The sequence below is a fragment of the Leuresthes tenuis genome, unplaced genomic scaffold (genome assembly GCF_036924035.1).
Source record: "Leuresthes tenuis unplaced genomic scaffold, fLeuTen1.0.hap1 SCAF_4, whole genome shotgun sequence".
Classification (NCBI taxonomy): Eukaryota; Metazoa; Chordata; class Actinopteri; order Atheriniformes; family Atherinopsidae; genus Leuresthes; species Leuresthes tenuis.
Window position 1 is genome coordinate 20,024,129 of NW_027325358.1, and position 24,381 is coordinate 20,048,509.

Consider the following 24,381-nt stretch of genomic DNA (forward strand, 5'->3'; position numbering starts at 1 on the left):
ATCAGTCATTTTTCACCACTAACATTGTGAGACTCACCAACACAGTGGCAGGATGCAATGTCATATTGAGTTTTCATGGGGGTATCCAAGAGATTCCTTATAGGGGTATCCAAAAGCTTCATAGGAGATTCTACAAAACTTTGGAGGAGTTGTTCCTTTTTAGGAGTATGATCAAGTGTTTTTTTAAAAGCTACAGTAGATGAGGCAGCTGCTGATGAATCCACTCCACTCATATCAGTGTTGGTTGACAAGATTGTAACTGGCCCTGAAGATTCCAGCTTGACTTTATTCTGTGAATTGATGACAAAGGATTTCTTCTCAAACCCAGATGGAAGCTGGTACTGCCTCAGACTTTGTTCCATAGAGGCCAGGATGCTTCTCTGCTTTTTGTTTTGATCACACAGGGATTGTTGATTTTCTTGCTTGACTTGAACTCCACCCATGCCTGCTTCTCGCATCTGTAACAGCTGCTCCTGCTGCTGAAAAGCAGACAGCTCAAATCTGGGCTCATTTTCCATTTTCACAGCTCTCAGGATTTGTTTGGGGTCACTAGAACCGTGGGGGGGATGAGGCAGGCCCTGTCGTTCCTGCCTTTGTAACAGGTGCATACGCAGAGCTGCATGCCTCTGAAAGTCTACATGGGGACCCACAGGTCCTAGAGGTAGTCGAGGTCCCCTTTGGAACTGAGTGCATGAAGTATTCAGCTGCTGTTTAGCTTTGGAATCCATGTCTGTTGTCACCTGCTGGTTTAACGCACCTTGTGGTAAGTGAGGTTGTGACTGTGTAGAGGTCTGGGGAAAGTCCACTTGGTTGGGCTTGTGGCAGTGGTTGTTTGGCTGCGGTGATTGAAATTGCTTGAGGTTTCTGCTGCCTGAGTACGGAGGATACTGTCTTTGATGTTGTTGTGGTTGTTGCATCTCTGTTGTGTTATTGTTGGTGTGTGTCGCATGGTCACTTTGCTGGATGTCTAGGTTAGATTGAACTGAATTGTTTCTGAGAGGCTGGCTGGATTGAGGGTTGTGCAGACCAGGTGGAGGTTGACTGTGAGGTCTGTAATTTGGAGACTTTAGTTGCTGCCCTTCAAATTGTGGTGGATGGGACAGTGGACGTTGAAGCTGACAGTGTTGTTGTTGCTGCTGTTGCTGTCTTGTTACAAACCCAGTTGACAGCATGTGCTGCAGGTCAGTATCCTTACATAAGTGCTCTGATTCTATATTGGAGTGGTAGCGGTTATCTGCTTTCTGGTTTTGAGGGAAATTTTGGTGTTCAGGCATTTTCTGGGGGAAAGATTGTTGCATTTGAGAAGCTTTAGGATTTGACTGCTGCCACTCAGGGGCAGTGTTGTGCTGGACTGAAGCACATTGTATTTGGGCTGGTAGGCAGTCCTGCTGTTTTTGCTGGAAGCCGTTAGACTCTTGGCTGCTATCTATGAAAACTCCCTGTGTCTGGAATCTTTGCACTGGGTTTGGCTCCAGTATCTGGCCATGAACCTGGGGGCTTGCTGTCTGCTGTTCTGGCTGAGACTTAGCAGGAAAGCCTCTCCACATGTCTTGCTCTTGTACCTGAGATGATGGGCAACTTGTTGGTTGCTGATGGGAATGCGAAGGGTTTGAGTCTATCCAACCTCTCTGGCTGGGAGTTGAACATGATATGTTTGCTCTCTGCTGAGATGTATTCTCCATACCATTTTCTAACCCAGTGTGTTGTGGCTGTTGTAGATCAGGCCCCATGTGTCCAGTACCATTAGCTCTGTGTTGTTTCTCTGCATTTTCTTGAAGGTTCTGAGTTTGAATCCCATACTGGAGGCAACCACCAGTGCCATGCTGAGGAAGTTGACCAGATCTAGGTCTTTCACTTTGCTCTATCTCCTGTATTCCAACATTGGGAAATGAGCTATATCCAGCTCCCTCTGCTGCCTGTAGGGGATTACTGTGCTTCAAAAAAGAGCAGTGGTTAAAATCCTGCTGGGCTTTTGTATATATACCTTGAGGATTTGTGTCATCTGAAAAGCACTCTGCACCATTTGGATGTTGTTGTGAATTGTTGGCATTATTTTTAGGCAGGATCATGCCTGGGTGCTGCTCCACAGCAAGCTCCTGGCCAGAGTAAGATGGCGGTCGTGGCTGATGATGCTGTTGTTGCTGCTGGTGGTCTGCTCCAAAATTGTTGGAATATCCATTTACTAGATAGTTGACAGAGTTGTAACGGTTGATGCCTTCAGCATTTCCAGATGCCCCAGACTGCTGTTGCTGTGAGTTGGACATCTGTGCCGAATTGGGCAATCCTGAGGTTAGAACATGGGGTTGAGCACCTTCATTGGACAGCTGATTGGCCAGTGAATCACTGACAGTATCCAACTGTGACCCTGATGTTTGTGGTGCAATTGACACCTGCTCAGGATAGTACTGAGACAAAGTTTTTTCTAGCAAATCACCTGGGGTGCCTTCTATAGTTGAGGAGGGTGATACAGCACCATTTGAAACTTGTTTATTTCGTGGTAGACAAAAAATATCTCCATTTGGAAAATGACAGTTCCTTTTTTCAAAACTAATCTCTGTTTGTGGGGAACTGCATTCAAATTCTGTTGCCTTTGTCAACTCAGGAAAGTTGTCCACCAAATTAGAACTGGTGTCATCATTTCCTTTTATTTCAACATCTACTTTCATTTTCTTGGGCTGGGGGACCAAGGACTGCTCATTGAGTGCATGTTTGAGCTCTCCATTTATCAAATCTCCATTCATTTTGTAGGATCCTTGATCGAATAACCCTTGTTCTGATGCAGGGATATTGCAGTTGTTCCTATGCCTCTTCATGCAGTTGACACCTGTGCCCGGCTTGTAATGTGCTGGGCTCGTGATCCAGTTTGTGTCCCCAGTGATCTGCAGAGAATCTCCTTCTGAAGTCTGGTTTCCATTCTGGAGTTTGCGAGAGATGTTGCGAGATGTGCCAAATTGTGCTAACATCAGACTTTCTTCCGTCTCATGTTTGGCCTGTTCTGTTTCCATCTGGCCTTCTCAGAGTCCATACACAGGGCTGCCCTCTGTCCGTCCTGCAAGGCAGAAGAAGGGATAGAAAAATATTCAGTTTGATCCTTCTTTGAGTTGGGTTTTCATGCAATACAGACTGTTGTCATGTTGAAATGATTTGTTCATTCCAAGATTGGTTTTATGTGATCACATGCTTATTAGGGTCAAGTCTTTCAAGTGTCAAATAAAGAAGTGCCATGTGAATGCAAAGCTGTCATTAATCATGTTGAAGAATCAACAAGCGAAGTTTGTAGTGTGTATATATCTCTCCCCAGTCACAGTTGTTGCACAACTGTTGCTTCAGTCACTTGGTATGTTTGTAATATTGTTTACCTTTTTGATTCCCAACTAACTCTTCTAGAGCATAAGAGCAACTCATTCATTGTTATTAGCCCTTTTTCAGAGTCTCCCTCAAGTCAGGACTGATTTTGTTGTGCAACAGTGCCCTGTGTTTAAGTAAAGAGGCAGAATGTGGGGTTGAAATTGATCTCCTGCTGATGTGCCTCCGAGGTAGTCACAAGGCCAAAATGGTCTGCCTGTATGAGGGAGAGCTAATATCATAGAACATGACGCTAACAGTGCTCTTATCACTCAGCTGATGGCACAACACCAGCTCACACTGTGTCAGTAAACTGATTTAACCCTGAACCTCCTCTACTTGGTCTGTTTGAATTACCAAAGAGAAATATCAGCGGCTTAACAAAGACGCCTTTTTCGTGTTGATAAGGCACAACCACTGTGCTGTTTAGGGATCAGTCCATCCCTTTAATACCAACAATACAGATTACACCTCTATTATTACTCAAACATGAATGTCAAATATATATACACATTTGATGAACATACTTCAGCACTCTGAACCCCTTAAGAGCCAAGGTTCCCTTTCCGAGTGATGTAAAACAAAGTATTGTTAAAAACTTTTATTTTTCAGCCCCTGAAAAAACTAAAATAGAGAAATAAGAGGTTAAACCTTAGATTTTTATTGTAAATGATTGACTTGCTCTTATGTTCAGTAATATTTGTAAGGAGAAAAAAAAGCCATTGTTTAAATGATTACAAGCCTGAAAAGCATGCAATCATCATCACATGTCTGACCATGAAAAACACACACGTGCTGCACCTGGTCTTAAAGGCCAAGATTAAAGGCCTTGTCTGGCCATGTCCTGAGTGAGGTAAGGTAAATGTAATTACATAGCTCAGTTCAACAACAGCGTAATTTAAAGTGCTTTACAGCGAACATAAACTGCATTAAAACAAAAATGCACAGTAAAAAAGTTTTTTTTTTTAAATAGATGCAAAATAAAAAGATTAAAGGGTACTGTGCAGTGAAATGTATTATTTAAAGTCCTTTAGTTTAATTTAACCAATCAAATGTAGTGGCAAACAGGAAAGTATTTATTTGAGTATTAGCACCAAGTCTATCATGTTGCAAACTTCTCTTGTGCAATTCAGATACAACCTAACCACATCCCACCGTGAAATAAAAACCACGAGGCAAGTAGAATGTGAGCAAGGTGTACTGGGTTTTCGTGGCTAACATTGGACTGTTGATTCAACTTTTTTTTAATTAAGCATGTTAACAAACAGTGTCCTGAAGTGACACAGTGTTTAAATGTTTTTTGACATTTTCAGGGCCCACCATCAGCTGTGTATAACAATTTTAGTTGTTTCTGTGGAAGACCTGAAACCTGTGACTTCCTGTTTGACGATAGCTTATTTAAGAATGCCCTCAAATGCTCACACACACATTCGCACAAGATTCTGCAGGTAAAGTAAAACTGAAATGTGCTGTGGTCCCCTACGGAAGCCGAGAACAAAGATCGTTTTCGCGTGTTAATTAATTAATTGTTTCCTCAGCTGAAGCAGCCGGATAGATAGGAGTTTGTCAGCTTCTCATCTGCTAACCGGTAGCCCCTAAACAAACCCAGTCAAACAAACAAACCTACGTAAAGTGTAACTTATCGGTAGGCTACAGCTATTTATATATGTATATATAAAGAGATTATCGTCATATGACATATTTATATGTCTATGACAGCTACAGCCAGTGGCTGCGGAAGCTGTTCGTGGCAGCTCTTGTAGGTTGAAATCAAGACGAACACATTATAAATGAATTGGTTATCACGAGATAACGAAATAATAAATCGTTATCACGAGATAACAGTGCATAAAATTAAATAAAAAATCCACGGCCGTTGTCGGCTTCCGTAGTAGACTATATGGTCTGACTCACTAATTTTTGCAGCAAAAATGTCCTTGAACCAATTGATTCTCAGTTTGGCTCTGTGATACAGTCTTTCTGAAATATGAAGCATCAAGGGCAGTTGTCTTCGACACCTGTCTTTGCTCTTTAATATCTAATGCTGCAACACGTACAGAGGGGAAAAAAACGACTGTAGTCGGTGAACTAGAGTCTTTTTGCTTCCTCTGACACACAGGCATGCGTTTGAATCCATTCCCTCGATCCTGGCATCCTTGAAGAATAGTTTACTGCGGTAAACGCGAGCAGCATGATTCCAGCAGACTATTGATCTATGTCTGCCTCTCGCCATTACAAATGCATGTCACAACCGCAGCTTCTGCAAAAGCGTTGCAGTGTACAGGTAAAGAGAGCCGCGGTTGAATCCGTCTTAATTATCAGCGACTCTGTTGCAGATGCCAATGGATGGGTGGCCGATAAGCACCAAAAACGATGCACGATTAAATGTGCACAATTACGAGTGCTCAGCATAAAAGCTGGTTGCTAGAAAAGAAAGAAGCTACTGTGCTGTACTCAGATTTGTTACACTGTGTCTTGTGTGCATCTCTGTTGTTACCTAAGTTTATACTTGCTTGTGACTCCCTTAATACGTTGTCCTGCGGGACACTGACATAGATATACATGACTGTTTAGCCTGTGCCAATCATTATCAAATCTGGTGTAGGCTGCAATCTTTTCAAACGGATTAGGTGGTGTACTTCATATGTAATTCACCAGCAATAAACGGCCTTCATTTTATCAGTTTAATGTGGTCATTCTCAAACTTTCTTTATGTCCTTCACCTCAACATTTTTCCATTATCCTCAGTTGATAAAGCAACAGAAACTAATACAAAATGATTCAAGCTGAATTTAACTGACCATGTTGCGATTTCACAACAGAAACTATACAAATTCATTTCAGCGCCTCTCTTGGCTGCTCGGCAGTTTAATGTAATGATGGCTTACACCCATGTTCTTAAATTCATCCAAGAAATTTTACAAATACTGTAATATGTAGGACCCAAATGAATTTATTGATTCCGGCTACTTAAAATGTTTAATCTACATTCACACGTTGTAAATTAAAAAGTGAAAGCAAATTACAGAGATCCTTTTTACTGTACCGATTTCAGCATCTAAAAACACACAAAAAAAAAAAACTAAAATGCATTTATACTTGTAAGAATTGAATAATATTTTTTGCATCTTAGGACACAATTGCCCGCTATTAAGTTTAGTTTTTAAACCAAGACAAGTACACCTTGCAAACTCTGAAAACATAATTGGATCCTGCTTTAAAGTCCCACAAAAGCTGTGCTGTTAACGTCAACCTTCTACAGATTCACAGGTACTGACGGATGTTTCTGTCCAGTACAAGGGAATGTTTCATTTAGCCTGATTGTTCTCCATCAGTGGGCCTGATTATGACATCTGGAACTTGTTACAGTTACTTATGATTCTGGCAGAACACTTGTCTTGTGTTTGCGTATGTAAAGTAAACATGTCAGCTACAATAAGCCCAACATAAAAAAAACAACCATTAGTCTTCAGTGTTTGACATCAGAACTTTCATGTACAAATATCTGTTGAAGTAATGCTTTGCAGATTTTTTAAATCATTTAAAATACGAGTTCTGTTGCTGTCGCTGTTCTCAATCTTGATCTATTGATTTTTGTGTCCACAGACATGATTTTGTCACCCTACTGGACACAAGAATAACTCCATAGAGGAATGCATCCCATTCCCTCTCCTGAACATGTAAAATGTGTACTGTGATGGTGATGCTGGATGACATGAAGAAAATACAGTTTTTGCGTTCATTAATGCGGGGTAAAAAGTATGTTTCCTGCTTCCTTTCAGACTGTAAACAGAGCTTGTTCACCAAACATTTTTCAAAGGATTCAGTCGCTGATTAAAACTTTAGATTAAAAAAAAAGGAAAACAAAAATCTGGATGGAAAATGTTAGAATGAATAATTCAACAGCTTGAAGTATACACTTGCACACTGAATCTTTAACCACAATGTCCAGCTTAGTCAAGAGGATCGTGACAAAAGAAAAACAGAAAAAAAATTTTTAACTGGATTACAGCTTTGGCCCAGTTACCCATCTGGACGGGAACCATAAGAAACATCAGGACATGATCTGCCGAGGCTGGCAGGCTGGTCGACATAATGATTTCCTTCACTGTATCAGTCACCCTTCCAGGACATTAGCAGCCTCCCAGACCTTCAAAGTTTAAGTGCTAAATCTCCCACTAACAAGCCAAGCTGTTACGAGGCTGTCTGGAAGCTCCCACTGTTGTCACAACAGAGCAGCCAGCTGCCCGTTTGCAGGTGGAAAGTGGAAGCAGCACAACAGAACAATGACAGAAACAACAACAAAAACCGCTCTTGGGTCAATAGCAGCAAAATCTCAATAGTTCATGTCCTAATGCACTGAAGACAGGGTGTCTTGTGTCAGAAATATGAAATTTTACACACACACACACACAAAAATGATCATGTTTCCAAAAGATAAGAATTTACATGAATCTACTGTCAATCATTCAAGCGAAATTATTTGTATAATATAAATAAAACTTTCTACGTTATCATGCGATTTATACGAAGTCACCCAGTGAAATCTAAATCTGAGAACTGATGAGCTGCTTGGGCGGAAAGTTTTGAGAAATAAAATACTGTAACACGACCACCAGCATTGTAATCACAAATAACTCTGCGTGTCTTTGTCAAAAGCACCGAAACATAATCACACATGGCTTGCTTTGAGTGATGACGAGTGGTCTTTAAATACATGAGGTGTTTTTTATTCACGCGTACCACTTGCAGAGCAAGTAGGGGTTTCTATTACTTAGGAGGAGCACGAGTATGAATTAGCTCGAGTATGGAAGAGTTTATTTCGGTCAGTTCTCTACAACTATTACACGACGAGTGCTTTATATGAAGTAAGTTTTATTTGTTCGACGTTAAAAATCCCTTGTGATTTCTTGAACTAAACAACAAACTTAATGTTTGCAATCCAAACTAGGAGTAAACCGTAGTCTAATTTCTCTCCTTTTAACCTTTAAAGACCCCAACCTTAACGCTAATGTAGCATTGCGCTAACCAAAACGGTCAAACATATATAAAAAGAATTAGTAGTCTGGTTATAGCAAAACATACTTAATTCTAAAGTGTAGCACAGTACGTTCAAGGGTTTACTTTCAATGAAGTAGAAACATGAGGCAGGATCGTTTTGGTTTAGTTTTATTTTCTGTCAGCTTCAGGCAAATTCAATTTTTAAAAAATTTGCTTTGAGTCAAAAAGGGAAGACAAAAAAGGTAGTTTCTCTGTAACAACGGTTGTTAGGAAGAGCTGTCTCAAATACAGAAGAAGCCCACTATTAGGCAGAGTTTCTAAGATGCTCTTTGGATATGTTTTTTTTTTTTTCTCATAAAAGAATAATGAAACGTGGTGATGTGGTGTGTCACTGATACACCAAATTTGTCAAAGGTTGTAATGCACACAGTTATGGTCAATTTGGATGTTGTTGATTTACAAAGAGAAACGCCTGGTAATGATTAACAATGCTTATTTTTCAACTCTTTATTATATTTTTTCCCAGGATTTGTACATATGTACATATTTGTATACAAGTTATAGATCTAAGAATGCCCACTTAACGAATAGGGATAAAACTAATGCTGCCATAATTTCCCAACTCTTTCACTTACAAAGCATCCTTTAGAAAGTGGCCATGAAGTAAGCAAGTGAATCTCACTTCCCCGACCCTTGTGAATACTCCTTTGTTTTTCTGGCCCTCAGCACAGTCTGTAAATCAGCAACAATGTCAAGAGGTGAGCATTAGTGCTAAGCTGCTTTCAGGGCCGCTCCATTCCTACGGGACACTCCAGGGTTTGCAAAGTGCCGAACGGAGCCAAGCAGCTTGTCACAGTTGGATACACCCACACTGACAACAAAAAAAAAAAAAAATCTTTGCAAACCCAGAACAAAGCCAGAGATCCCAGCTGTGTGCACGTCTATCCAGGCTTCGTACAAATGTACAAACACACACACGATAATTATGCAGTGTTTAAAGTCCAACTTGTGTGTTTTCAGACATTAGACAGCAATCTTTTCATTATCTGTTAGATATGTTTGACAGGAAGATCTATTTTTGTTCTGAAAGTAGAGCACTAAACTAAGCCACAGGCACATTGTTGAAGTAGCTGTACTGTGAATGCCTGCTGGAGGTTATAATGCTTTGATCCATTTTGGTTTTCTTTCTAGTAGCCATTGTCCACCAAGGAATGAGCTCTTAGCTGCTGTTGAATTATAATTCAACTTATTTGGCTTTATCTGAACTCTCAACAAAGCTTTCTTTTCCTCAAGTTCTTTGTCTCTATATGTTGTTGTTTCCCAACCTTTTCAGCAACTTCAGCGCTTCCCTGTAATTACACGTTAGGTTCATCTCTGGCTATGTCTGCCATTCATTTATTTCCTGCTTTTTTACTCCACCAGTTATCAAACAGGCTAGACTGCCATAACCTCAAGCTGTTTTCCTCTGTAGCTTTAGTCAGTGGCAGCAAAACTGGTCAAAATTTCTGTTCCTGTAAATTGTTGAGAGAGTAGAGGATGAATTTATCTTCAAAAGGCATGAGGTTAAAGATGAAAAACCTTTTCAATACTTAACATGGGATGACTATTAACTTTGTTAGAACAGTGTCAGAGAGAAACGGAAAGGAAAGAAGAGTCACGCAAACATTTGGTCACCTAATAAAATGATTCCAGTTTTTTTGTCTATCAAACTGACCATTAGTTGTCTGGAACTTCTGGAGCATCTCTGAATGTCTGTCTCTTTCGTTTTCTCAAAGAAGAACCCAACACATTTTTTCTAATAATTACTGAGGCTTGGTTTAGTGAAAAGAGAAGTTCAATAATGTTTTTAGAACATTTTTTTTAACGTAACTGGCATGTTTACCATGTCTACCATTGTGTAATAGCACACTTCCTTTTTGTAACACACTGACAATTTGGGAACTGAGAATAAAAGAATTTAAGGTTTTGCAAGAGGAATCTATGTCCATTTTTGCTGAATACAAGAATTCAGTTGATTGATTGTCTGTATCATTGTCTGATTCTTCTTCATGGTGCCTCATACATTTTCAGTTGGAGACAGATCTGAACTGCAGGCAGGTTAGTCATGCACACACTCTGTATCTATTAAGCCACTCTGAGGTCTGGCATTGTTCTGCTGAAATAGCCACGGACTTCCTTGAAAAAGATTATCTTTGTATCTTTCTATTGTCTTATCGGTATTAACATTAATCTCTGACATTTCTATATGCAGTTCTGCATTAAAGGTACCTTCACGTTTTCCCACTGATGCATCCCCGATGCCATCGCAGTACTGTCTTCTGCACCTCTTGACCGATAACAGCCTGGATAGTCTTTCTCATCTATTGCACAGAAAACCCAACATCCTTTTTTTCCCGAAAGCAACTGCAACATGGATCCATCTGACCACAGAACAGGTGTCCACTGTCTCTCTGTTCATAACCTCAGTAATGTTTCTGCCCAGAGCTGTGGTACCCCTGGTACTCCTACACCCATGTGTCTGTATTATGGTAAGAGCAATAACAAAGTATTATTTCTACAGCTTCACACAAATACAATGGTAAACCATCACACCACCATTCTGATCACAGTGGCATGATGGTAGCTCCTGCTGTAATGCCTGAAGGCTTGAGGGCCACACACATCCAACAGTGGTTTCCAGTCTTCACCTTTGTGCACTGAGATTACCCCAGACTCCCTAAATCTTTTCACAATATCATACACTCTGGATGTTGAAAGATTTCTTTGGATTGAGCTTTTTTTTGATTGATTCTTACAATGTGATGAGCTACAATCCATCTTTGGTTGGAAAGACAAAGCTTTTGGTGGATGCTCTACTCAAATCCTGACACCCTCACCTGTCATCGATTAATATGCTAATAATAGAATTTGGACAGTTCCATCCTTCCAAGTAGACATCCTTCGCTTTGAGAAGCATCTCATGTGTTTAGTCACTGGGTGGGGGACTTGTATCTAGCATGTCTGGCCAAGATTGGATTCGTAGATTATTGTAGGTAACGTGTCAGTTCCAGGACTCAGCTGATCCGTACCCGTGTGCAAGTTCACACAATTGGACAAATCCAGAGTGGGGGATGGAGATCCGATCACAGCTGGTCACTCAAGATGTATGCAAGTGGAGAAATACTCTCAAGCCTGTTGCGGGATGTTGCCCTCAGAACTGTCTACTTGTGTTCTTATCGCATAAGATTCAATTCCAATATACAATACTAGCAATATCATTTGCCTAATTTGAGAAGACTGCTGTTAATGTAAAAATATAATGTCAGAGACAGTATATGCATTTTCAGTAAGGTTAGCTTTGTTGAACACGTTTGAGCTGAGAACATTATCTGCTACAAGATCTTTTTTGTTCACTCCAGACTGTATAATGTGTGAAACAAATTATCACTGTTGTGGCTATCCAGACCCATTTCAGCCAGTAGTGTAATGATTAGTCTTGGACTGGAGTCGCACTCAAGCGTCTTTGTGACTCACACAGAGAGCCTGTGAAATATGAGAACTGTCATAGTAGATGTGGACTGTTTGGCGTGACTTGGCAGCCTTATGTGGCATTTACCACCACAACAGCTGTGTGGAGACTCAGGTCTCTGCACTTTGAGATCGGTAAAGAGCAATGCTGTTAAGAAAAAAAAAAGGAAATAAGAAAAGGAAAAAAAAATTAGAGAAAGCAAGATATTGAGCAGACTTGTAAATCAAGCACACTCTTGCCAAGCCACACCACTGTTTTGTTGAACAATCCCAAGACTAGGCCATAATCTCAAGTGTATATTTCCTTTTCTTTGCTGAAAAGGGCCCACTTGTATTTTCCTGGAGCGTGCACCCGGTCTGGAGATTATAAATTTTCACAGAATTTTCACTGAAGGTGTTCTGTCAACTGAATCATGTTGAAGTCATGAAAGGTTGTTTAATATTAATGTTAACTGTTTCAATATCACTTTACTAAATATTAAAACTATTACTCTGCTACTTAAACTTAGCTCTAATTCTTTAACTGCTCCCTAAAAATATCATGTTATAATGATTGATATGGAAACTGAAATGAAGCGAAAATCTTTTGTCCAGGTTTATAGCATAAATCTAGCTAATGAATGTTTTATGCCTAAAAGAAGACATGCTGTGTATTCTAAAAGACTGGAGTTAGATGATTCAGATGGCAAACAGCTGAGCTGCTAGTAAAACCTCATCCTTAGCAACCCTTTACAAGCGTAATTAGGTCACATGATTTGCATTACAGTGTTTTAAATCCCCTTGGTAAATATAGAGCTGAACTTGCTGCTCCACAAACCTAATGACCTCTGACAGCATCTTCACAACCCTGCATTCCAGCTGACTTTGTAAATAAGAAAACAGACCCCACAAAAATGCTCACAGTCTCCTGATGATAACTATTTTTTTTTTTTGTAAAACAGCATTAAATCTGCAAGTCAAAGAAAAGCAAACTCTTGCCTGACTTAAAGAGGCTTTTGATTATTCTCCGAGAATTGTACAGACATTCTGAACAATGACATGATGTATGGCATACATGTGAGCGGTCAGGGTTGACTCCACTGGAGGGAATGTTTGGAGGGAAGTTAAGGAGGTGGACGTGAAAGTGTAGAAGGTCAGAACACAGAAAGTCATAAACCCCAATGTGAAGCAATGTGCTAATAGCACATGCTGTTAGTGATGGTCAAATGTTCAGGCAGGACAGATGTTCATTCATGTTCCACGTATCAGTGGCTCTTTTGTGATTTATGTCATGTGGTGTGCTCGTACAGAGCGCCCCTCAAATGGCTGTCTTTTTCTGTCTGTCAGTCTGAACATATGACACCGCCTGCCGTATGAAATAAAAGACCCCTGTGTCTGTAGTTTACATATTACACAGAGCTTTGTAACCTTCTTTTTTAAGCACTTGAATGTTGCTACAGATGTAGCTACTTTTTTAACAAAGCTAGCTTTAAGGATGCAAAGTTGTATTTTATTAAATCATCAAAACACTGGGATCAGCACACTCACCTAAACATAAAAAATGAAAGTAACACCTGGGAAACAAATGCAGAAAAAAACTGACCCCACTGGGTGAAGGTCAGCCTTCTTTGCCTTTTTGCCATTTTCTCATTAACCAGATCAAAGCAGTAGATAACGTCCTTTTAACTCGCAACCAAGAAATAATTGTTGCCTTAACTTGCATGTTTTCTACTTTGGCTTTTATATAGATTAAACAAATGTGCTAGTAATGCTGTTAATTAGTTAGCTTTTAGAATTGATAGTAGTCACAATTTGATATGATGGACAAAGCAGTCCCCACCCCGTCCTACATGTGGGCTTAGCTAAGTTAAATTAGCAGATTTCTGCTTGCAGCTTAATTGTTTTTAATAAAGCCATGAGGTGATGTAATCTGATCTGCCTCTTGGACACATATAAAGAAAGCTCAATTCTCAAACGTCTCAATGTGAAACTGAGGGGTTTCGGTGTTGCACTGTTTTCAGCCAGACTTGAGCATCCACCTGAAAAAAATCTGCCTCTCGGTTGCTCAAAGTTGTCGATGCATATGTTTCTGTTTTGCAAATGTACAGCTTCTGTTTTCCATTAGAATGGTGATCTTTTGTGTTGGTTACTTAGAAGCAGATATATCTAAAGGTTATTACTTGGAATGCAAAAGCTTGATGTCCAGAGTTACTCACGTGACACATGTTGTTTCCATTAATAACAACAGAGGCTGCAGCAAAAGGGCCTGAGTGTGCATTGCACAACCGGTGGTATAGTTTTCCTGTGAGGTAGAGCTTAGCAGTTACCTGTTGATGTTGTCTGTGGTCTAAACACTATTGTGCAACTCTGCCTGTCCTCTCCCAAGGCTGGAGCAGCATTACAAACTGAATGAACTCTTGTAATTAAAAGTGATCCAAAATGGCTGCAATTTTCTGTGTTTCATTTTCACACTGGTGTGGAATTTTTACACATGTAAATGCACAAAGCATCAAAACCAAATGGTATTCTTTTTTGTATCTGATGACAAGAGCAATACAGCAAAGACAAAGAGACATAAACTTCTGTTTGTAATTTCTTCCCTAGAGAGCCTCCTCCTCCCCCATATCAGGAAGGGATCTGTACAATCGACATTGTTCCTTATGTCTAATGCAAGCCAGATGTGGCCAGCATGTGGAGGTTCCCACTGCAGTCTTTGTGCTCCTACAGCTTTTTGCCACATTGCTTTCAATGATTGTATGTTCATATCATTGCTAACTACAGAATTGTTTGGATGAGGAAAATTATAAGCCACTATAATGCCATGATTTCAATTGACAGATCGCAGTTTAGGAGCAGAGACAGAAAAAAAAAACTCTAAGCAAGTTTAAGTGGATGGTCATACAGTTTAGATTATTCTACAGAAATTAAATGTTAAAATGTTGTTGTTGAAGCCAGGATTTGATACATGCTGGGTTATAGGTGTTATTTGAAAACCAACAAGTAGGAATTTGAAGAATTTCAGCCCAATGGTTGTCTGAAGAGTGTCTAGGATCATCCTGCTGGAGCAGTAAGGGTGAAACAGTCACATGGAAACACAAACAATACAGAGGACAGAGTCCCAGGTCAACAGTAAAATACGCTATCATTGGTTAACTGGTAATAATAGAAACAGGGAGAAGGAAAAGTCTGAAAAAGATTTACTGGAACCATAATTTTAAGTCTTATTCATCATTTCATTGTTCACTGCTAATGCTGAAGCAAGATTTTTTATTCAGTAAAGTCCCACAGGGTTTAATGGGCTTTTAGTGGAGTCCAGAAGCACTGATTAAGACATGATTATATAAATACATGCATTTACTCAAAAAGCCACACAAAGCTCTTCTGGGTAATTAAGAAGTGATTTGTGGCTGGTTTTGCAAGATTGAAATGCCTGACAACTTTTTTCAAGCTCCTGTATACTATAGGATAACTTTTCTGAGATCCTTTATTCATCTGTAAATATACAGTTTAGTTCAGAATAGCATGATATGAATATGACAGTTTTACATTTGTAGATTGGGGGTAAATGTCAGTTTTACCTGATGACTCAGTGACTGTGAAGCATCATAGAAATGGCAAAGGTTTGAAATGACAAAAGGTTCTCGTAAACAACAGTGACATGAGTAACTCAACTGTTCCCTGTAGGGGATAAACCCCACCTCTGTACAGTTCTTATACAACCTGCTGAGCCGGTTTTCTGGGAAAACTACAGATGCCAACATGCAAAACATCACACTGGCGTGTGCTGCTTCTTTCTACCTAAACCAGTGTTATCTGTTCAATATTAAAGAGTATTCAGATCCAGCTTAAACACTTAATGAAGGACTGTACAGCGACATATCCTATTTCCTCAAAGGATAACGTGTATTCAATTAAAAGACAGGCCTCCTACAATGGCTGGTTTGGAGTTAAGATGACAAAAATATAGGCTGGCCTTTAATACTGGCCTGGGCCAGGCAGAGAGGGTGAGAGAGAGAGAAAGAATTATTCCTGTTATTACAATGTGGATACCAAAACCAAAAAAATTCAATCGATGCCACTTTTATCTAATCGGCCGCTGACTGGATTACCATTTGACTCATATATGAAAGCATGGGTATGTGAAAATGAAGTGCAAGTGTTTGTGCACCTTTCCAGATTTAGTTTTGAGACATTTGAATAAGGCATTGTAGAAAAATATGACAAGTCATACTCATAACAATGAGAAATAATAAAAATAAAAGGTCTGTAAAAATAAAGGTCTGCCTCTAATAGGGACATGGTACCCTAAACTGTTGAATTAGATGAAAAAGTTCATCCTTATTTGAGGAAATAAGGCATTTATTTGATGTCATTTCGATTAAATTGTGTCATTTGGTTAATACTGAAACTTCCAAAAGTGTTGCTTATAATGAAGTGTCATAGATCAAATCTGTTAACCATCAACCTCTGCTTCATTTCAGTGAAGTATTGCCTTTGCCTTTGATATTTACTTGAACTCCACCTAGAACAGGTCGATCCTGATGGTAGACAGCAGTTGAATATTATCTCACATATAACCTGCCAGTCCTGAAACGTTTTTTTTTTCCTGTTCAATCAGCATAGCCTGAAAATAAAGCATGCTGGACTAAGAAGCTCCCTGAGCAAAGCTCACACAGAGAGTCTAAACCTTCTTTGTGCCTTCAAGCTGCATCACATGGAGACTTAAGAAATGAGCTCCTGAGCATACAAACCCACTGACCTGCCCCAGCCCTCGCAGTGCTGAGCTGCTCCCTCCAAACTGCCTCTCTCTTTTACCCTCCAGCCCTTTGCCAATGTAACAGTCAATATATCTAACTAAAATGATGAACTGTGCACAGAGCAAAGTTAATTTCTGTCTGAGTGCACAGTAGCCATGGCGACCATCTTATGAGCCCTTCCGAGCCCATCTGGTCTAAACATTACCCCAGCATGCCTGACAGCAAATTTGGCTGCTTTTCCATTGCGTCCACATGTGCTTTATGCATTGATCCTGCCAGTACTTCACTGGTGCCTCATACTCATAAAACTATATTTGCACTTGTGCCGAACAGCACCTTTAAACTTGCGATAGCAATTTGCAATGCAAGAAGTGAGTAGAGGCGAAAAACAAAATGGTGTAATAGTAAGTAAACACAGACATTATGCTGACATCTTCAACTTCATCATTTTTTTCTGTTCATGTCTGAAATGAGGCAGTGAGCTCATCCACAAATCCCAGTTCAAAACTCTCATGTTCCCTCCATTCAATGTATTACTCAGTTAATACATAGTATTAAGTAGTATTAAGTAGTATAGTTAATACATAGTATTAATACATAGTTAATACATAGTATTAACTGAGTAGAGCACATGAAGGACGCATGACATGGGACGCATTCACATATTTAGGTTTCTAAATAAAATGCAAGTTTTGGAACCTAAAGATTCAAATATCAAACATTACACTAAAATATATGGCAGCTGTGCCCACAATAAACTTCAATAATAAATACCAGCTATGTAGAGAGCAAATGTTGTGATAGTCATTCCCTCATTGGTTTCTACGAAGCCTGACCTAAGCTGCAGTTGCTAAGCTCCCTCTTTCCCTCCATTGAGTGGGAGGCACGTGACTCTCATTGAATAGAAATCACATATCCTCCTGAGTGAGGGATATTTTGTGACTTCATTGTAAGGGCAATAGAATCATTCGCTCAATCTCTCACATGTCAGGACTTAAAATGGGAAATATAATCAATTAAAAATCAGTTCCCGAATTTCTTTTCACTGTTGCTTGAATGCCACTTGTTATCACATTCATATTCATACAGACTCCGAGATAAAGTGAGACCACAACATGGTCACAGTATGAATACATACATGGATGGAAATGGGCCCTGTTGACTTTGAGCTCCACCACTCAGAAGGACACCAGCTGGTGCACTTAGGAAACCTTATATTGAGCCAGTAATCAGTGATGTCACTCAAGGTGTTTCGTAGGTTGCGCTTCTAAATGACAAGAACCAGCTGTCTGTACATCTTTAGAAGACGTGAAGCCTTACCTTTTCGGTGACAACACCAACCAAAAAAACTGTTATTGCCCAAAAGCCATTTTTGAACCATACAGTCAGAAGCAGTCTTTAAGATTACTTTAGACCACTCTTTGGTTGCGCTTTTTCACAGATTTGCAGATCATCATTTTGACAAGCTATATCATTGAAAAAGCAAACTTTTTTTGTTTTCAATGAATGTTTAAGATTACTCCTCTGAGTAAGCCTTTTCATTGTGACTGACCTGAGCTAACTGGAACTAATTGATCTCTATACATTTTGACACCAAAGCTTTACCAATGGTCAGATCTTAGCATGAGATTAGATAACTTTTCAATAACAGTGAGGCCAGCCTATTTACGGTGTGTGCATTTTGTCACCTCATTACAGCCTGTGAAACACTTGTTTGAAAAGCCTCCTCCTTTCATCGAATTGACTGATTAGATGACTGAATACACTTCTTTTGTGTTGTCTCATCCAAGTGTTTTTATTTTTTACTTCAGCAAATGTCCATAAAGATCTGTTCATGGTAAGCTTTTTTTCAACAAATAAGTAATTATGCAAAGCAGTAAACTCAATGTAAAGCACCCCTGTGAACTAAACTTTGTCTTCATCGGGGTCTATGCCCATGTTGGTGCTTTATATTCCACATATATTGGGGTTTTATACATAAGTCTATGGATATACTACAAATTTGCTGAAACATAAGCTGAAACTTTAAATCATGTTTAAGGAAATTTTTGAGATGGCATTTAATCATCTGACCCGATGCTGTTAATAAGGCCTTCTCTCAGAGCTTTGCGTAAAGACATAAGAAAAGGCCTGCTTTCATTCTTGCCATGTTCTCGTGCAAAAACAGTGCAGCGACTATGGCCTTTCACGCCATTTTTGAAAATCCTTAGCGTCCACTAGCGTAAACAGAAAAAGTAGCATTCAAGAACATTGTCCAAGCGTAGGTGGAGCGATCTGGCGAGAAGCGGGAAGAGATGCTATTCGCTTTGGGGCCGTTATGCAACAACTCACTTGCCTCTCTCTCAGCGGAATGCCAGAATAGTGTTTGTAAACAGAACGGCCATGTGCGTGTGCTCACGTGGAGGAAGCTTTTGAGTCGCTGCCCTCGCTGTCTCACCCATGAGGTAAACCCTGACATCGATACGGGCTCACAGGGCCAGCACCACTCCCTCCAGCTCTGTGCCACTCAAACAGAGCCTTATCACTCTTACCCCATAATTACGTCCCAGCTCGGCTAACATGAAAGAAGGCCACGAGACACATTCGGAATTCATAGTGCACACCATGTGGTGTGGCAGTTACAGCTACCACTTTTGTATCTAAAACTCGTAAACGTATTATTACCGGTTTACACTACCAACTGGTTAACGAACGTGTCTCAGGCCATGATCACATTAGACTTTCTAAGACATGGTAGAGCCTTCATGCGACGGGAGGCCGAGATTCTTCTTGGAATCTGGATCTGGTTTGGTAAAATTTTATACCTGCCATATTTTAAAAGGCATTCTGTTAAGCACAAACTCTCTTGAACCCACAATACAGTGATTAAAGACAGAGACAGACTGGTTCGCATCTCAAAGGACATTTTGGTGCATTCAGTGGGCCTCAAGACTGATTAATGCACAAAGCAGGCTTGCAAATCCAAAACATTGTAAAACTAATGCAAATGTTTTGGAAAATAAAATGCCATCATGACATTTGGTCAAACATTGTCTATCGAAACTCTACAGGGATGTATGAGGCTAAAATTGCATCGAATTCTTTCTGCTTTTTGTTTGCACCAATAAGAAAACTCGCACTGCGGCAAACTGTTTTAGCTGTGTCAATCTCTGCAAGTCTCTTAAAACGTACGAAGGCAATATTATATTTTATCTTTGCACAGTGATTCCATTAAGGGGGCACAAGATTGTGGTTTGCTGCAACTCTCTTGTTCTCTGTGACAAAACAACCCCCAATAGCACACAACAGGAATCAATATTTGCAGAAATCAATACACCCCTCAGTATCTTGCCATTTTGTATTAATAAAGTAGTTAAGCTATGATCAAGAAGGTAGTGCAATCTAAAATGTCTAACCTGCTAGTGGCCATTTCTCTGTGTCCTTTGTGCAACAGCCCCTGGGTGGAAAAATGATATGTGGGCTGGACAGAGCAAGGTCAGAGGTGAGGGCTTGGGTAAGGGCTTGGGCATTGTAAGAAGACAGCATTGTTGTAGAATGCTATGGCAACTGGACATTCTTCCCAAAGGTGATATTGTCTTTGCTCTGGGAGTGACTTAAAGGGGGCTTACGGCCATGACGAAGGAGCAATCCAACCGCGCGACTTTATCTGTAGGTGTGGATAGATGAGAGAAGCTATGTGCATGTGATTGATCTATATGGCCCTTCCCCCACTCAGCTCCCTGTAGCCCTATTAATGCTCTGGTGCCTTTTCAGTTACTGATGTAACAGCAGCCCAGCAAGCACCCATGAAAACCTCAGATTGTGAGTTTTATTTTTAGGTCAGGACAATCCTTTGCAAATCCTGCATACAGAGGACCTAAAGACAAAGGAAAACACAAACTGTACCAATGATGTTCTTTCCTTAGCAAGCAATGGTCTGGGTTAGATTCAGTCCATCCAAACAATGTGGTGGATATAGCCTTTCACATGACATTATCTGCTGTAACCTAAGATGGTTTTGGGTCGATGGCTATATATATAGAAACATGTATGTACACATGCAGAACCTTGGTCACCTGATCTCATGCAGTCATAACACACTTGATTACTATAGGAAACTCTTTAGTTTAAGCACTGGTGTTGTCACTGCACAGTCAATGACCATGTTTGCCATATCAAAATATAGCCATGCAATTGCATTAGAGGGGTTTACCACAAAAAATGGTTCGAAAGTTAAGGGATGCCATTTTTACTAACTTAACGTTACTAAAATGGTATCCACTAAAAGTACATTTTTAAAATTCTCATTTCTTTTTTGTTTCTTTTTCTTTAGTGTTTCGGAGCTCTATGCTCTGTAGAGGTTGCCATAGAAAAAAACAAGTGCTTGATTCAGCAGGGAAAGGGAGCATTTGGCTGAGTATAGTGACCTACTTTGTTATCAGCTGCTCGCATGAAAGCTTGGAACTTTTGTTTTAGTCACATGACTAACAGATGACTTTATTTTGACAACAGTGCTCCTTTCCCCTCTTTACTTCGAAAAGCCACTTTATCTATCCACAACCAGAATCACAAAGATCTTCTTTGCCAGGTGAAAGGTTTCTGAGGATCTCTAACTGTGGATCCCTATCTTGTTCCTGCAGACAGGCTGCACTGTTAATTTACAATACCCTGTTAAACATCAGTTATTGCTCCCCACCTTTCAGACATGCTTTTACATTACTTTGTGACCTGAGGCCATACTGTGGCTTCATTATGACTTTAGTCAGTAGAATACACAAACCCAGTGTACAGACTCCAAGGGAGATCTCTTACATTCTAATGACCCATTCAGATGTTAATCTTAGCCTAGCTCTTGGTGAATTTTGTAAAAGAGAAAAAAACAGTTTGACATGTGCTAATTGAGATGAGGCATGAGATCTTACAACAAATCTGAGTTTATATGTTATTGTTATATACTTAACTGTTACAATATGCAGGTGGTCGTCTCACTTCTGTTATTACAAAGTAACAAAGTAGTATTACAAATTAACTTTCTGTTCACTCAGGTATTTCTTTACATGTAATTACAGTTCACATGCATTGAAAATAACAAACAGGTTCCCCTCTGTATTGTGAGTAATATATCTGTCAGTAGAAGAGCGCAGCAGTGTCATTGTTGTAACATTTAACTGCTTATGAGGTGCTAAAATCTACTTCTCTTTAATGATACCATTGGTTTAAGCTTAGTCAGTTTTTGTGACAAACAAAAACCCGACAACCTTGTTTTGCCTCAAGTTCAGAAAGAAAACAAAACCTGCTAAATTAACATTCTTGTTCCCTCAGTTAATGGTGCAGTAGGATAGAGTTTCAATTTCGTCAGAGCTTTCTGACCTTGCTTGTCTTGCTGTCGCTCTGCCACCAAAATTCTCTCTTTAGCTTCTCCTTGGGATTTGCCTTTGTGTCTGTGTGTCATTCAGTGGTGAAAGCTGATTCATGGAGATACACAAAGCCAGAAGCTATTCTTGCTCTACTACTGTGCAGACACTCAGTGATAGACATGCCCAGTTTGGACTTTTACTCTGCCACACACGAACCCACTGAACAGCAAGAAAAAGCTCATACAAAACAATGGATATAAAAATGAGAGGCTACAGAGGGTAACACTTCCTACACCTGAACACATTAAATTAAAGAAATATCCTTTTTCTGTAAAAGCCATTTAATATATAGAAATGTTAAAAAAATGTCTAATCTTACAAAACGCTTTTATACAAAAGCAGATATATACCACACACTAACATTTATTTAAGATGTGCCCTATAACAAAGCAAGGTTGTAATGTGAAGGAGGAGCATTATACAGGCATTTAAATTATGCCTCCAGAAAAACTCCTGAACAAGCAGTGTAAGTACACAATTTTTCAATAATGTATTCTAAAAAAGCTAACATGTTGAGTGTATATACATAAGAAAATACAAGCAGTGTCTTTCAGTTTTAGCTGGCAAAAAAAGAAATAAATCGTCAGCCATGTTGGAGTAGCTTTATCTAATATCCCCTCCTTATTATGTTGGCTCTTGCTTTTTACGGTGGGGGACATCTGCTGTACCTCACCTGATAAAAAACCCACCAAAAATACACTCAAGGTTACCAGGGGAAAGGGTCAACAGAAGACTGATATACAGAGCAAATTCTCACCTTCTTTCTATGTCCCTCCACTTTGTAGAAATTCCAACAAACCGTCTGGATCTCCTCTTTAACAAATCCTAAAGGGCAGCCATCTTGCCTCCTTCTGTTCTATGAAACAGTCTATCCTCCACATCAATATTCATGGAAACCAGTCTGACGTTGGCTCTCATCATCAGGAGAAGCCCGGGTGTCGCTGTTTTGCCGGCCTGAGAAGCACACTCATATGTGACTCTGGTGTAAGGCAGCAGTGTCACACAAAGCGAACAAGGTGTAGTTGCAGCTCAGAGGCAACGGCCTTGCTTAGGTCACAAACTGAAATAATCACAAAATCACTTTCCTGCTGAGTCCTTCTCGCACAAAGAGACAGGTTTTCTTTCCCCCCTTAGCTCCCTCTTTTTTTCTTCTTCCCTCAGCCGTACACAATAGTGAACACTGATGGCTACCCTCAAGCACTGGAGTGGATTCTGTGAACAGGGCAGGACTCCACCCCCAATGCACTTTTTGTTGAATATTGCACTGGTTTTAACTGTCTGACTGTGGCAGAGTAGAACCTGTCTCCACCCCCTTCCTTTACTCATACAGGAAGCCAAGTGACTCAGGGTTTTTCCCTCCCTTTTCTCATAGTCTATCTCGACTACTTCTTTTTTTTCTGTCAGAGGTTACCGAACTTCCCCTTTGGTGTAATTGTGCCTCTTTTTGGGAGTATTACAGCAACAGTCTCATGCAGCCAGTTATTTCCAACGGCAGCTTCTTATTTTGGCACTGGCTGACTGGCTGGCTGGCTCATTTTTAGAGTGTGGTGTAAGACAACTCTCCAGCCTGCGTACAGGGAGCATACTTTTCTTCATGCCTCTGCCAAAACCCACCTCCTGTTGACACTGGCCACGTGGGCTTGAAAGAGATAGAGCAAGCTGTGTGAGAGAGGAAAGGGCTGAGGTTGATTCAAAAGACAAATTCAGCCCTGGAAGACTGTCGCAAGAACATGATTAGAAATGTTTTAGAATGGAGGAAATACTCAGACTTTAGCTGTCATTATTAGTTGTTGTTTGGGTCGGGTCTTATTCGGGGCGGCAAGGTTGAGGTTCTGCTTGCTATGCATCTGTTTGTTTTTTTGTTTTAATGACCTTTGATGTTAAAGGTCACATGCATTATTTGAACATGTGGTCACAGCTATCACCTTTTATGATACAATACGACAATACACTTTTATTTAATGCAATTTAATCCCTCACTTACCAATAGGTGAATCTCCTTTGAGAATAATCTGCTTTTAGCTGTGTTCCAGGCTTAAAAGGAGACCCCACCTCTTCCCAAGCAGCCCCTGCCTAGCTGCAGTGACATTTGTTGACTCAATACTTTCAGGCTCAGAGCAGAAAAGGAGATTTGTTTTTACACAGAATGGGGGAGGGGAAGAGGCAGAAAAGGAAGGAGGAGTCACTCTCAACAGCAAGACAAATCCTGCAGAGACAGAATAAGATAGTGTTTTTACTTTGGATTGCTATATACACCTATTTGAGAGCAAAGTTCAGATGGATTTTGATGTATTTGAGTATAAATCTTTTATCACCACTCTACTCAGGAGCAGTGTGGTCAAAGTGTGTGCTCTTGATGTTTGTAAGAATAGGTCAATGGTCAACCTTTGCAATAA

General features: G+C 40.0%; 1 protein-coding gene across 1 annotated transcript in view; it reads right to left on the reverse strand.

Moving 5' to 3' along the window:
• The window catches only part of tet2 (tet methylcytosine dioxygenase 2), a 31,560-nt gene extending 8,331 nt beyond the window's left edge, over nucleotides 1-23,229 (reverse strand). The window contains exons 1-2 of the mRNA XM_072385005.1: nucleotides 22,743-23,229; nucleotides 38-3,049 (exon numbers count right to left, since the gene is read on the reverse strand). Of these exons, the coding sequence (XP_072241106.1) occupies nucleotides 38-3,005 (2,968 nt within the window). The 5' untranslated portion in view covers nucleotides 3,006-3,049; nucleotides 22,743-23,229. The remainder of the gene's footprint in view (nucleotides 1-37; nucleotides 3,050-22,742) is intronic.
• Between the last annotated feature and the right edge of the window lie 1,152 nt (nucleotides 23,230-24,381).